Below are 15,958 nucleotides of genomic sequence, written 5' to 3'. Positions count from 1 at the left end.
GATCCTCAGGGAGGAAATCTTCACCCGCTGGGGGGTGCCCTCGTACCTCGTTTCGGACAGAGGACCTCAATTCACTGCCAACTTGTTGATGGACCTCTGCAAGGCTTGGGGTGTTGTCCAGAAACTCACCACCAGTTACCACCCACAAACCAACCTTACAGAACGCATCAACCGGACATTGAAAACCATGATTGCATCATTCGTCGGCCAGCACCATAACACCTGGGACCAGTGGCTACCAGAGTTCCGCTTCGCCCTCAACACAGCCCAACAGGAAACCACCGGGAAAGTCCCTGCTGAGCTGGCTTTGGGTCGGAAGCTCCAAGGCCCACTGGAGAGGCTGATCAATAAACCACCGTCTCCGGCAGACCAAGCCGCATACAACCTGGTGGAGAGACAACAGAAGATGGCGGAGGAGGTCAGGAGGAGAGTGGGTGTGCACCAGGCTAGACAAGCTAGGTATTATAATGCCCGCAGGAAAGAAGCGCACTTTCTAGCGGGTGACCTAGTCTGGGTCAGGACTCATCCTCTCTCGAAGGCCAGCGACAAGTTCTCCGCCAAGCTAGCGCCCAAGTGGGAGGGGCCAGCTAAAATACTGAGAAAATTAGGGCCGGTGAATTACCGAATCGGATGGAATAACCCACCTGATAAACAGGACACTATCAATGTGGTGAATATAAAAAGGTTCTATGGTACCTCACCCTAGTAGCCGATGGCTGGAGGGGGGGTCTATGTAGCGCTGCCACATATGTTAAAAGAAGGATTTATTTTATTTATGGCATTTAAAAGTGTATGTCACAGATATTGTATAATGGTCCTTAATTAACGCCATCCTTTAAGGGTAATGTCCTAATAGGTTTTATTTTGTTATTGTTTAAGGGGTGTTTTGAAAGCCTATGTTATGATTTGAGGGGATTGTTTTGATTGACGGGTCCGAGACTGTCTGACGCACGTAAAGTAGGCGTTGGTGGCCGGCCCGCGGGAGGAACGAACGAGAGAGGCAAACCATCCAGGAAGTCCACAGGAGACCTAGACCAGTTTGATCATTATTTATTTAATAATTAACTCTACTCGGAACGCTATAGGTGGAAAATAGCTAAGGCCACACTGCCGCGCGCTGTACTTCACAAGAGAAAAGACTTGGTGAGACCGTTTATATTTTATTTTATACCCCGCGAGGATCCATTGTTGTTTTTTCCCTTGGGAGTCATTACTTTGTGGATTACGTCGTTGCTGGGGATCCCTTTACTTTTTGGATAACTTTTGGAGTAACGTTTTTGGATTGACATTGATTGATTGACACTTTTCGTTTGTTCTGGGACGGTTTGGAGCCGTTTGGATTCACGGAGCGATAAGGAACAATAGGAGCGTGCGGGCGCGTGCGCGAGATGCGGACTTTAATTACTCTTTTCTTACAGACCTATCTAATAAACTATTTAGCGGCCGTACGTGCGTGCGTGCGTGCGTGCGGGCGCGAATCGAGGACATTCGGTTCAAAGGGTTTCAACTTGTTTTCATTCATCTGAGTTGGTTGTTGTTTATACCTGGCTGTATTATTATTTCTCCTTTGAGTAGATAAATACTATCATAACTTCATCACTACTTCGCTGTGTTCTTACTGAGTGTGTTTGCTGTCTAATGTCTATTGCCATTCCTGTCATTCAGCATAAATCAATTGTGTCGAAGGAGATCAGTCACTATCCCGTGCTTTAAAAAAGAGTAACAGTTAATTTAATTATTTAATCGTTACAACTTGAGAAAAGTGAAGGCGCCAAAAGTGATCGCCCGGAATGACTTGATTTGAGTTGCTGAGCACGGAATGACTCACGGCACACACACACACACACACACACACAACAGTGGGCCGTGGCACACCGTTGGGCAACTTAGCACTGTGTGTGCCAAGAGTACAGATTAGGGCTGTGAATCTTTGGGTGTCCCACGATTCGATTCCGATTCTTGGGGTTACGATTCGATTCAAAATCGATTCTCATACCAAAAACGAAATTCTAAAGCATATTTTTTTTACTGTGATTAGGGTAAGCTTACATTTCATATCACAAACGCCATGTAATGAAAACTCCTGTAACTGTAACCAGGGAAAAATAATAAAAAATAAAATAATAATAATAATCTAAAAATAAATAAATAAATCGATTTTTGGAAATTATGAATCGATTTTGAATCGTTCATACGGGAATCGCGATTCTAATTCGAATCGATTTTTTTTTAGACCCCTAGTACAGATGTGTTACGTTAAAGCAAACAATCCTCACTGCTGCCAGCCAAGCCTCTGCTCTGTGTGCGACTGTGCGTGTGTGTGTGTGTGTTTTCACCTCCACAACAACAACAACAGGCAGGCTCTCTGTGTGTTATCATCTGAACCTGGCTGTCATGGAGGTGAACGGAGGTAGCCTCTCTCTGTTTTCGCGCCGTACGTGGTCCAGTCGGTGCCAGCGCAGTGGCAGTGGCACCTGACGTAGGGCAGGGCAGTGTCACCACGGCCCTCCAGCCTGGCCTATGAGTGCCTGTGTTTGTGTGCTGCTGTGGCTCCGCTGTCTTTTGGTTTGTTTTCAGACAACATAGGGGGTAACCCAGGTTCAACACTACCACACGTCGCTGACACCACATGAGATTTTACTGGTTAACCCATTTTGGGGCGGGAACCCCTTTTGGTGTTTAAGCATTATGTTGTACTTTAGCTGTTGAAAAATAGCAGATCTACAAGCTCATAGCGCGGCACCGAGTAGGTCTGCTATTTTTGAAAAATCATGAAAATGTGGTCCAAATGTTTGAATATATATTCTTTCAGAGCGAATGTTTTTAACTCAAATCTTTGCTTCTGGGGGGTCCCTAGGCTAGAACTACATATTTTGAGATTGGGGTCCGGAGCCAATTACATATAATTCTGGAGTCCTAGACATGAAATTGTTTGAGAACCACTGACATAGACACAACGTTTTTTTCCTAAAACTGTCATGATTTAGAAGACATTTGTAGAATCGAACTTAGGTCAAAATGGGTTAATACAAAAGTCCATCACATTATTTGTTTATATATTTGGGTTCACAAATGGACGACGATGCTTATACGAGACGATTTCAAGATGACCCCCATGTTATTCGAAATGACTTCCGTGAACCAGGGGAATGAGCGAGTGTGACGTCAGGACTTCGGCGCTCTATTGGAAACTAAAAGACTGACATTGAACAGATAATGCTCAAATAATTGCGAATAATCTGGCAATCATGTTGTGATTGTGTGACACTCGGCCTAGTCTGGACTAAGAGGAGTACTGGATGATTGAGGTGTGTTGTTGTTATTGTTCTGCTCGTGTTTGTCAGGCCACAAACTGCTGCGACGACAATAAACACACCATAAATAAAGGCCTCTAGGTTTACGACCAGCGTGTGGAACAGCAACCGTGAAACGTGTAGAGTTCCTGCGTGCGTGCGTGCGTGCGTGCGTGCGTGCGTGCGTGCGTGCGTGCGTGCGTGCGTGCGTGCGTGCGCCATAGATACACAGTCTGTGGGGAAATCCCAGGATAAAAAACAACTCAATCATCAAATCACCCTGATGGGTTGTTGGCGCAACACGCAGGCATTTTTTTTTCTTCTTGAAATGCATTAGCCAGAGACTATTAACCCATTTCGGACTGAGGTCGATTAAAAAAAAACCCCAGAATTATCTCTATTGGGCCACGGACCCCCATCTCAAAATATGTAGTTCCAGGGACCCCCCCCCCCCCCCCCCCCAGAAGCCAATATTTTAGTTAAAAATGTTCGCTCTGAAATATATATTCAAAGCTTTGCGCAACTTTTCAAAAATAGCAGACCTACAAGCTCGTAGCGCGCCACTCGGTGGCGTGCTATGAGCGTGTAGATCTGCTATTTTTCAATAGCTAAAGTATAACATAATGCTTAGAACACCAAAAGGGGTTCCCGCCCATTTAATTTTTGTCACCCATTTGTACCAAAGGTCACCTTGTTGGGAATTTTTTTGTCAGGTGAAACCTGACCTATATCCTCCGACCTAGCCCTGATTGGATGCCTCGAGTCTGACCCCATGCCGCCTAAGCCAATGGGAGTCTGACCCCATACTCTGAAAAACACCGCCTAATCAAGCCAATGGGAGTCTGACCGCCAATGTGGGAGTCTGGCCGCTGAAACGCCACCAGCCAATCGCGTAGTAGCGACCTAGTCCTGATTGGCTGCCTCGTAAGCTATGACACGTGCACCACGGTAGTCTGCACCCAGACCACACCATAGACATATGTGACCAGATCTGACTGAGAGCCTGCCATCGCACAAGCTCCAGCTTTTCACCAGAGCAGAAAAACCAGTTAACCCGTTCTGGGCGGGAACCCCTCTTGGGGTTCTGTACAGTATGTACAGTATTCAAAAAATACAAATATTTGATGTTGCTATATAAATATTTGAAGTTTTTCAGAAACCTTTGGTCAGGATTTAGAAGGCATTTTAGAATCGGCGTCAGGCCAAAATGGGTTAATAGCACAGGCAGACTCTTCACATACTAGAGCATGTCTGAAATAAGTGTCAGAGCTGAAATAGACTTGTAAATATGAAATGAATGCCTAAACAAGTGAGACCACAGAAGTGAACCTTTCAAGCCTGTTTTCTCAACTCGCTGTTTCTCTGCAAGACATTATACTCTATAAGCCATATCTCCAAAACCGGTGGGTCAAACCAATATGTCAATCCGAAGCTATGATTCCCTGCTTTCATATGACAAGAAAAAACAAAAAATCCAAAAAATCCAATGGCAGTCCCTCAGTCAAATTTTGTCACATTATATAAACACCGCAGTGAGGAGCAGAGCGCCTGATAACACCGGCTAATGTTAAGAGCCAACCGGAGAGGAGGAAGAAGAAGAAAGTGGGGGACAGACAGATGCACAACGGGGACGGCGCTTGTTTCACCTGACAAATAATATTTGTCAGGTGAAACAAGAAATGATGACATAGTCATATTATGACTATGTCATCATTTCTTGTCTTTACTTTGCCAAACAGATGGGCTCCTTTCTCTCCATTTCTCCCGTAAAACAAAGTCCTACTGTTGCAAATAAAGGTCTGTCGACAGACTCGAATACATAGGAGAGTGGTTCATTTGTCGGAACGGAAGAGTTTTCACCAGTATAGTACAAATAAAACGCATTAATCATCTAACGCAGTGGTTCTCCAAGTGGGGAGGACGTCGTTCCTAATGGACCCTTCCAGGTCTGTAACTCTCTCAGAGTGTAACAAACAAAATGGAACCTTATACGGGTCCATTTGGTGCCATCGGTACACTCTGGGAGTTATGGGGGTCTTTGAGATTAACCCATTTTGGGCGGGAACCCGTTTTGGTGTTAGCATTATGTTCTGATGTACAAGCTCATAGCGCACCACCGAGTGGCGCTCTACGAGCTTGTAGGTCTGCTATATTTGAAAAATCGTGAAAATGCGGCACAAATCTTTGAATATATATTCTTTCAGAGCGAACGTTTTTTTATTTCGACGTCAGGCCTAAATGGGTTTAAAAACGTTTGAGAACGAACCACTGGCCTATAACCTGGAAACTCTGCAGAAGATCAGAAAATGGACACACGCTTTGACCACCACGCCACCACGGTACAAAACAAACGTCCTTACCCGTGTATCCCTGGTGGCTGTACGTGACCCGATGGGCCTGGAGGGTGGGAGGAGCCTGCTGCAGCGACGACGGAGCCGCCTGGAGCAGCTGGGGCTGCAGGACCGTCTGCATCTGGGGGGACGTGAAGAGGGCCGTCTGGGGCGCGGCGGGGGACGTGAACAGGGCCTGGTGGGGCACCGAGGTGAACAGCACCGGCAGCGGGCTCTGTTGTCCTTTGGGGGAACCGTGAGGAGGAGGAGGGGAGGCGACGACAACAGCCTGGGGGGTCTGGGGGGCGGCAGCGGCCGGGGCAGGGGGGCTCATGAGAACAGGCTGCTGGGGAGCTGGGAGCTCCGTCTTGGGGGCCTGATGCTGCTGCCGGGGGATGGAGCTGACCACCTGAGCCAGGGGAGCCTGCTGGAAGGTGGGGGGCTGCTTGAAGGCCTTGTCCGGGGTGGACGAGCTGCGCGTCGTGATGGGGGGTCCCAGGAGGGCGTCCAGGTGGGGGCTGCTGCTCTGGAGCGTGGATGGGGGCGAGGAGGAGGTGGAGGAGGAGGGAGGCGAAGATGGAGGCGGAGGTGGAGGAGGGGAGGAGATGGAGTGGCTCAGGCCGGAGAGAGGCGAGGATGGGGCCTGATGGGGAGGCCCCGTCACCGCGTAGTGGGGCGGCGGGGGGTCGAACAGGCTTCCGAACTCCATGTCCTGGTTGTGGATGAGCTGGAGCATGTCTGGAGAGGACGAGACGGGGAACACACCGCAGTCAATACCATGCATGACGGCGTACAGTAGTCATACTGTACGTTTTGATAGAATATTATACTGTTGCTATAGAGCGCCGCTGTCCCGCCCCCTTTCATGACGACGCCAGGGCCCAGGAAATAATTCCCAATGCATTTTTTCCCCATAGACATTTCAAAAAGTGTTTATTTGACCTTATATAAGCGTCGTACAAAGCCAACTCGAGTTGTGACAAGTCATGACAACAGACACAATATTTTGGACCAAACAAATAATTTACAAAGGACACAAACTGCCGTTTTTTTCCTTCTTTCTAATTCTTTGTTTGGCCCAAAACATTGTCATGATTTCTCACAACTCGAGTTGGCTTTGTACGACGCTTAATTAAAAGGTTTTTATATAAATACTTTTTGAAATGTCTATGAGGAAAATGAACGGGGAATCATTTCCTGGGCCCTGGTAGGGGTGAGTGTTTGTTCAGTGACACGGGGGTAAATCTATTTAGTCAACACAAAATACATTTTCAGGTTAGGATGCCAATTTTATCCAATCAGAGGAAATGGGAAGTGATGGAACAAAAACAATTAACAGACGAACAGCATAGAATTACACTGATAAATGAATGGTTTAAAACCCATTTTGGACGGGAACCCCTTTTGGTGTTTTAAACATTATGCTATAATTTAGCTATTGAAAAATAGCAGATCTACAAGCTCATAGCGCGGCACCGAGTGCCGCGCTATGAACTTGTAGGCCTGCTATTTTTGAAAAATCGTGACAATGTTGGCTCAAATCTTTGAATGTATATTCTTTCAGAGCGAATGTTTTTAACTCAAATCTTTGCTTCTGAGAAGTTCCTGGAAGAACATATGTTCAGATGGGGGTCGGCGGCCAATTACATATCATTTTTGGGGGTCCTTGACATGGAATATTGAGCACCACTGATACAGAAACATGAGGTATTTCAGAAAACTGTCAGGATTTAGAAGACATTTTTTTAAATTTCGATGGTCAGGCCTAAATGGTTTAAGCCGAGGTGTCTTATTTGATATAATAATATATATATAATTAACTCAAACCAAGTGCAGTTGTCTAGCCCATTCTGGACGGGAACCCCTTTTGGTGTTTTAACTAAGCATTATGTTATACTTTAGCTATTGAAAAATAGCAGATCTACAAGCTCATAGCGTGCCACCGAGTGGCGCGCTACGAGCTTGTAGGTCTGCTATTTTTGAAAAATCGTGAAAATGCGGCACAACTCTTTGAATATATATTCGCTCAGAGCGAACGTTTTTTTTTATTTCGACGTCAGGCCTAAATGGGCTATTGTCTGTCTGGCCTATTTCTATATACTTTACACTACTGTTATCTCTGCCGCGGCTGAATTCCCCCACAGGGATCAATAACGCCGTCTCTTATCTTATCTTATCTCATCTTATCTGGTCGGATGAATCAATCAGATGTGAAATTCAGAGCCGGTACAGTACATTGGCCTGGATTCACCCGCCAGCCCTTCTGAAGGACAGTGTCCATTGCTCATCTTCCACAAAGCTTGCATCATCCATTTACTGGCACCCCCCCCCCACACACACACACACACACACACACACACACACACACACACACACACACACACACACACACACACACACACACACACACACACACACACACACACACACACACACACACACACACACACACACACACACACACACACACACACACACACACACACACACACACACACACACACACACACCCTTGCCCCGCCCCCCACCCCCGATGAAGACATTACATTTCTGGGCTGTTCATTGGCCACATATCTATAATATATTGGTTTTCAACCAGTGGTCCGGGGACCACCAGTGGTCCGGGGGACCACCAGTGGTCCGGGGGACCACCAGTGGTCCGGGGGACCACCAGTGGTCCTTGATGGGGTTCCAGGTGGTCTCCAGCTGAATGATGTACAAGAGTTGGTAACAAAATGGACCCGTAGATCTTTAAACTCCTGAGAGAGTGTAAAATGAAACCAAATGATGTGCTTTCATTTTACGCTCTCAAGAGTTAAATTATTGTTAAACATTCTACAGTACATCATTTAATTAACAAGAAGTTTGATTGATTGATTGATTGATTGATTGATTGACTGAAGTATGTATTAACAGTTTGCAGGATTACAGTACAACAATTTCAAGCACAACTCAAACAAAAACTGTTAACTGTGAGTGGACGACGCCATAAAGCATTAGACTTGTTTACAAGAGGGTCCACCATTTCATTTTCAATTCATCAGAACATTTAGAGACGTACAAATATACACTTCTGTATAGCCAAAAACAGGAAATCATCATAAAAGGAAGTAAAAAAATGGGAAAAAACATATACAGTGAGGGGAAAAGGGGGTGGGGGGGGATTCAGATTTTACGGGGGCCCGTTTCGAATTACAGCCGTCCGTAGATGCCCCTTGAGAGCGGTTTTGAAGGAGTCAAGTGATTCGCATTGTCTTAATGACTGTTAGTGGGGTGTTCCACATTTTGGTGGCATAGGAGCGAAATGAATTTAGTCCTTTGTTTGTGCCGAATCTGCCGAAAAGGTCTACACAATTAGAGAATGTAGAACCTGTTATCTCTCCTGACCCATTTTGGGCGGGAACCCCTTTTGGTGTTAGCATTATGTTATGCTTTTAGCTATTGAAAAATAGCAGATCTACATGCTCATAGCGGGCCACAGAGTGGCGCGCTACGAGCTTGTAGGTCTGCTATTTTTTTTAAATCGAAGTACGACTGACATAGAAACACAGCTTTTTCAGAAAACTGTCAGGATGTAGAAGACATTTTTAGAATCTGATTTCAGGTCAAAATGGTTAATGGTATCAAACGCAGCACGTGGATCAAATCTCATCCAACGACAACAACATTCTTTGGGGCACGAGAGGCTAATCAAATGGTGGTCCGTGACACAAAGGCTGAATAAATAATGGGCCTTGATATGAAAAGGCTTGAAAACGTCTGCAACGGCATATTTTCACTTTTGCCTGCCCGACAAAAAAGAAAAATCACACCCGTGTGGACTGAGTGGTGCAAGGTCTTATATAGCCTGATCAGCTGTGGTCTGACGTAATGTCAGTGACCATAGTAACCATGCTACACATAGATACAGACAAAGCTGGTTGTTGGAGTGGTTTGCACCACTCAAAAAGATAAAACCTTTCACATCCACCACAGAGATGAATAGGCTTATTAGTAGAACTTCCCCTCCGTCTTAGTGTAGTATAATAACTATTAGGAATAAGTACAGTGGCACTACACAGTCGGTTGGAACTGGCAGGGCATTTGAAAGTTCTAGCAGTAAAAAAAAGGATGTGTACTAGCATTCAGGGAATCCCCTGTCGGCTAAGTGTATAGGGTTTAGAATCCTCTGTCAGCTAAGTGTATAGGGTTTAGAATCCCCTGTCGGCTAAGTGTATAGGGTTTAGAATCCCCTGTCGGCTAAGTGTATAGGGTTTAGAATAGAATCCCCTGTCGGCTAAGTGTATAGGGTTTAGAATAGAATCCCCTGTCGGCTAAGTGTAAAGGGTTTAGAATAGAATCCCCTGTCGGCTAAGTGTATAGGGTTTAGAATAGAATCCCCTGTCGGCTAAGTGTAAAGGGTTTAGAATAGAATCCCCTGTCGGCTAAGTGTATAGGGTTTAGAATAGAATCCCCTGTCGGCTAAGTGTATAGGGTTCAGAATCCCCTGTCGGCTAAGTGTGTAGGGTTTAGAATCCCCTGTCGGCAAAGTGTATAGGGTTTAAGTGTTGTCAGTTATGGTCCCCCCCCAGGGCACTAGTCTAGCCTGAGGTCAGGTCCAGGGTCACGTCACATCACAGTCACGTTTTCAAACTATTTGGCTTCTTCTTGAAAATGTACATTTCTGCCTGGACAGTAGAAACACTGGCGTCATTTTATATGCGATATCGCAATAACAAAAATGTCTCAATATTAGCTTGAGCCTCTCAGTATAATCATATCATAGGGCCAGGTATTCAGGTCAAGATTGTTTTATTTGAAAAGCAGTTTGGAGTAATGAGAGTGAAAGAGCGGCCTGCCTCTACTATGCAGCGACACTCTCACTGATCGCATTTACGTAGCTGCAACGTATAGAAATATGAATATCCTACCTCGACAACAACCAGACAAGATGTCTAAACATCTTAGACATCTTAACCCATTTAGACTTGGGAACGATTCTACAAAATGTCTTCTAAATCATGACAGTTTTCTGAAAAACCCTATGTTACTGTCAGTGGTTCTCAAACATTTTCATGTCAAGGACACCCCCCCCCCGCGGCACCCCCCCCCGCGACACCCCCCCCCCCCCCCCCCCCCCCCGCGGCACCGAGCTGGGGGGGGGGGGGGGGTGCCGCGCTATGAACTTGTAGGTCTGCTATGTATATCATCTCTGTCGGGTGGACACTGGACACCTCATATGTCCAAAACTGTTCCAATTCAAAAATGGCAAAAAGTACCAGATCTACAAGCTTTCGACCTTGTGTATCTGCTATAACTTTATTGCTTTTGTGTGGCGCTGTAGTGTGAACAAGTAAAACAAAAAAAACGGAGATAAGAGGTTCCTGCCTGACGACAAACAACGATATCCTCTGTCCCAGGGAACCAATAGGAAAGGTACGATCCTAAATGGTATACACACTAGGCTACTACGGTTTTTAAGCTTTATTACGTACTACTGTATGACTCAACGCTACTACTAGTGCCTAGGTGTGGATTACACAACGTATTTCTTATCATTCATCCACTTCAACTTGTGTAATTAGGCCATATTTTGTGCTGTATAATGTGGGTGTCATTTCTTTGGTCGTTGTACAGTCTGTCACGGTCAGCAACACTTCGCTGCACGTGCGAGCATGTGACAAATAAAAGGATTTGAATCGTGCCAACTGCCAAGAAATAACGAGGGATATATTATTACAGGAAACATCAGGCCGCTCCAGTGTGTGTGTGTGTGTGTGTGTGTGTGCTACTCGAGCACACACACAGCAGCACACACACACACACACACACACACACGGCAGCCTGGATTTGTAAACCAATGTTTTGTATGAGGTGATCGTTCCCAGCCAATCAGAGCGCACCTCACAGACTTGCTATGCGGACCAGCCCCCAAGACTCAGAGCAGAGAGAGAGAGAGAGAGAGAGAGAGAGAGAGAGAGAGAGAGAGCTGCTTGTCTGCGAGGCTCGTTCGCTCGTGCATGGGGTTACTATCGGCCACTGCCGCTCGGAGGTTACTGCCGGTCACATTTTGGGGAAGCAGCCGTCAAGTGCTTTGCGAGGACGCACGACACCCCAAACTCACCCATTATTCCCCTCGTACGCCAGTCGTCACTCGCCGAGCAATTAGCAGATCTACAAGCGCTCGTAGATGTGCTATTTTACGGCGAGCGACACCGCCTTACGAAGGCGAATACAATTAAGCATGTTGGTGTTACACCGAAATCGGTGACCTATGAAAATCTGCCCCCCCCCCCCCCCCCAGAGACTGCTTGTGAGGAAATGTTTTTTTGGGTGATTTTTGTGAGTTGTCGACATAAGGTCGATATAAATGACCCATTTAGGCCTGAGATCAGATTCTAAAAAATGTCTTCTACATCCTGACAGTTTTCTGAAAAAGCTATGTTTCTATGTCAGTCGTTCTTTTCAAAAATAGCAGACCTACAAGCTCGTAGCGCGCCACTCGGTGGCGCGCTATGAGCTTGTAGATCTGCTATTTTTCAATAGCTAAAGCATAACATAATGCTAACACCAAAAGGGGTTCCCGCCCCAAAATGTATGCTGATCATGTAACACATTCTGCATGTTTCATTTGTCTTCCGATCGGTCAATCTATTTCAGGATAAATTGACCGATGGGACACAATAACAGACCGCTTTCTATTCAATCAAAGCCTCAGAGCACCTGCTGCGCTGCGTTGGTCGAGTGCCGTATACAACATGGCAGCCATGTAAACAAACAAACATTTCACCACGCCATGCGTCGGTGCCATCATCACCCTGTCAGGTTTTATTTTATTTGTCAACAATGACCTGACCGGCTGTCAATTATCTCTTGTTTATAATCGTGTCATAACTACTTAGAACAAAGACACCTTTGTTTTAACTTGTTTTTTTTTTACATTTTTATCCCACGATTTTGTAACCCATTTTTCACCCCTGTGTCAATTATCTAATGTGATCTAATGTGGGGACTACACACCCTCCGCCAACCTGGGGAGAGCAACGGACTTGAACTCATGCTTCCTTCATGCATGAGTGTCCAAGTCGCTCCTTTGCACCTGACAGGGGGGAGTTTCCCTGGTTGGACGTAGAGCGTGGAAGGTTATTCCAACCAGTTTCTTTCCCCTCCATCAGGCGCCCCGGCTGGCCAGGGGCTGGCCAGGGAGAGGCGGTTTAGAGATTTCTGCATGTTTTTTGTGAGGATACCTACCCTAGCCTAGGGGACACGGGGAGAACATGCAAACTCCACACAGAAAGGCCCTTTCGCCAACCCTGCCTCGGGTATGGGCACTGATGACGCGGAGGAGAGGACACGCCGCCAGCGCCCACAGCGTCCCGAGTGGGAATCGAACCCAGGACCTTCTAGCTGTGAGGCGACAGACAGCACTACCAACTGTGCTACCGTGCCCCCACTAACTAACTTGTGGTAGTTCTACTATGCTGTTCCTCTGACCAGCCCAAGCTCGCCACGGGTCAAACCCGGTGACCTCGAGGGTCCTGAAGAGTCGGACCCATGTTGGATTTCTGGCCACACAAAGTCCACCGACTTGCCCCAGATCACCGATCCAGTGACCTCGGAACGGTCGGACCCACAAATCAGATTTAAGATGTATTGTCGCCATATCGCAACGTAACCCGAACGGGCCGGCGCCGGGTCGGCGCCGAAGCAGACTTCGCAACGTTCGGCACGCCGTCTCGCTTCGGCCGAGCTCACTCTGCGGAAACTGTCGTGGCCCAGGCCCAGTCTGCTTCACAGAGACAACACTTTCTGAACGCTTCCTAACTGAATATTAGGGGCTGTGAGTCTGTTCTCATGCCAGTGGGCGAGTGTTTCCCCCCAGCTGGGGGGGGGGGGGGGGGGGGGGGGGGGGGGAGTTGCGTTTTTGCACCAATCAAGACAAGTGGTCTGCCTTGCGCCCGCTGGCCTAGTGGTCTATATGCCACATATAGGCTTTGGCCTGACAGCGCGTCGCGTGTTCGAGTCCCGTCCATGACGACCTTTGCTGCGTGTCTCTCCCCTTCTCTCTCTCTCCCTCTTTCCTCTCTGTCTTCACTGTAACTATCAATAAAAAGGCACAAAAGCCAAAAACTTAGAGAAAGACAAGTGGTCTGCCACTGGGAGAGAGCAGTCTTCGGCAGAAAGAAATGGGGGCAAACGTGTTTTGGCCTTTTTGGGGGCAAGCGTTAAAAGGTGCATTTATATGTAAAGCGCCTTTATCCAAGGCGCTTTACATAGATTGTGCATTACATTCACCCATTCATACACCGATTGCAGCGGAAGCCATGCAAGGTACCAACCAGCACATCGGGAGCAATTTGGGGTTCAGTGTCTTGCCCAAGGACACTTCGACACGTAGACAGGAGGAGCCGGGATTCTAACCGCCGACCCATGGATCATTGGACGACCTGCTCTACCTCTTGAGCCACAGTCGCCAAGCGTTCCCAGTTGCCATGACCAGCACTTATAAGCCAATACTTCAAAAACCTGTGTTATAAAGTCGTCATGCACACTTATAAACATTCATTCAACACGTGCTATAAATAATGCCTTATGTTATATATAGGCATACAACTGCATAATAAACGCAGTTATAATGCACTCAAGACCTGCCCTATTTAATATACAAGTCTTACTTGTCCATAGAAAATGCGTTATGAATGTCAGGACCCTGCAGCATCATATCAAGTCACAACATTCTACGAGTAACCCATGTGTGTGTGACACCAGCAGCACATGAACCCAGCGTTAGGAGGAATGCACTGGAGTAACCTCTAGTGTGGTGGGACCAGAGGGGGCGGGGCCAGCATGCTAGGCTATCTGCCTGCATGGCTAATATACCATCCGTGATGAGCTACTGACCCACTCTCTGTCTAAAGAAATGTGGGGCAAATTAGTATTCTTTCTTACACCTTTACATTATTATTATTACTACTACTACTAATACAGCGATATACAAAATAATATGATATGCTGTGTAGGATATGTAAATAACAACAATAATAATAATAATAATAATAATAATAATAATAATAATAATAATAATAATAATAATGGTGGGCCCTATTGTAAACAAAACAAGTGTAATGCTTTATGGTGTCGTCCACTCACAGTTAACATTTTTGTATTGAGTTAATTGTACTTGAAATGTACTGTAATTCTGCAAACTGTTAATAAATCAATCAATAATACTTGACGTTACAAATTATTATAATATAATATATTATAGTATTAGTATTAGTAGCCAAACAGTAACGAACTGTACGTGAGCTTTGATCTTGAAAGTGTGTGTGTGTGTGTGTGGGGGGGGGGGGGTCACTTTTAATTATACACACAGTAGCATCAATTAAGCAATCAAATCAATCCCTGGCTGTAAATAATTAATTTGATTATCGATCAAACTTGCAACTCCCGCGAGTGTAAACCGAACGGACCCCTTGCTTTGCACTCTCTCTCTCGGGACTATAATAAATGAATCAATTAACAGTTTAACATAAAGTATGTATTATTATGATTTACCATCTATGTCGTTGAGCAGGGCCGTGTCTATGTCACTGGGGTCGTGCAGAGACAGAGTGGGGTCCAGGTTATCCAGCGAAGGGTCGTCAAAAGACAAGTTATTCATCTTCAAATCTTCTTCAGTTTTTACTGTTAAACTAAAAAAAAAAACACATCAAAGCAGAAACATCGGAACAAACATCTGATACAAAGCGTTCCTCCCAGTTCCAGCCAAACAAAACGGTTCCTTATTTTCCTTCCTTCCCGATATAATGATCGATATGTATTTATTTATTATCGATCTATCGGCCGATAATCATCCATAATGATTGATCCAGAGTGGTTGTTGCTTGCTTGGCTGTGTCTTGTGTGTTTTAAACTTGTGTCACGAAACAGAAGCGAGAGAGAAACAGCACGGGGAAAACCCGACCCCCTCCACACACATACACACACACACACACACACAGTCGCACACGCACGCGTGCGTGAGTGAGTGACTGAAGGACTGACAGCTCGCCGCAGCCAATCGGCGTCCGGACTCCACCCACCAGGGGCGTGAGTGACAACAGCGCCAGCCAATCGGCTGAGCTTTCATCAGAAGCCGAAGCGGCACGTTTCTCTGTTTGCATCATGTTGTTTACATTTACTGAAGTTTTTTTAGGGAATATTTATGAGTTTATTTGTGATATTTTTTACATTACTTGAGATGTTTTATTTTTGTATGATCTTTTATTCTCTTTTTTTGTTTTGTTTTTTTGTTATTTTTGCATTTAAGTTTTCATAAGCATAATTCTTTCTCATTTAAGCAATTTGAAACTT

General features: G+C 45.8%; 1 protein-coding gene across 1 annotated transcript in view; it reads right to left on the bottom strand.

Annotated features, from left to right (window-relative positions):
- The window catches only part of srebf1 (sterol regulatory element binding transcription factor 1), a gene marked incomplete at its 3' end in the record, with an annotated part of 37,252 nt that extends 21,689 nt beyond the window's left edge, over positions 1-15,563 (bottom strand). Inside the window, exons 1-2 of the mRNA XM_079520922.1 lie at positions 15,161-15,563; positions 5,654-6,361 (exon numbers count right to left, since the gene is read on the bottom strand). Of these exons, the coding sequence (XP_079377048.1) occupies positions 5,654-6,361; positions 15,161-15,266 (814 nt within the window). The 5' untranslated portion in view covers positions 15,267-15,563. The remainder of the gene's footprint in view (positions 1-5,653; positions 6,362-15,160) is intronic.
- Between the last annotated feature and the right edge of the window lie 395 nt (positions 15,564-15,958).

The sequence above is a fragment of the Electrona antarctica genome, assembly GCF_951216825.1.
Source record: "Electrona antarctica genome assembly, chromosome: 14".
Lineage (NCBI taxonomy): Eukaryota > Metazoa > Chordata > Actinopteri > Myctophiformes > Myctophidae > Electrona > Electrona antarctica.
The sequence above is the reverse complement of the archived record's forward strand: the minus strand, read 5'-3'. Positions and strand labels throughout refer to the sequence as shown.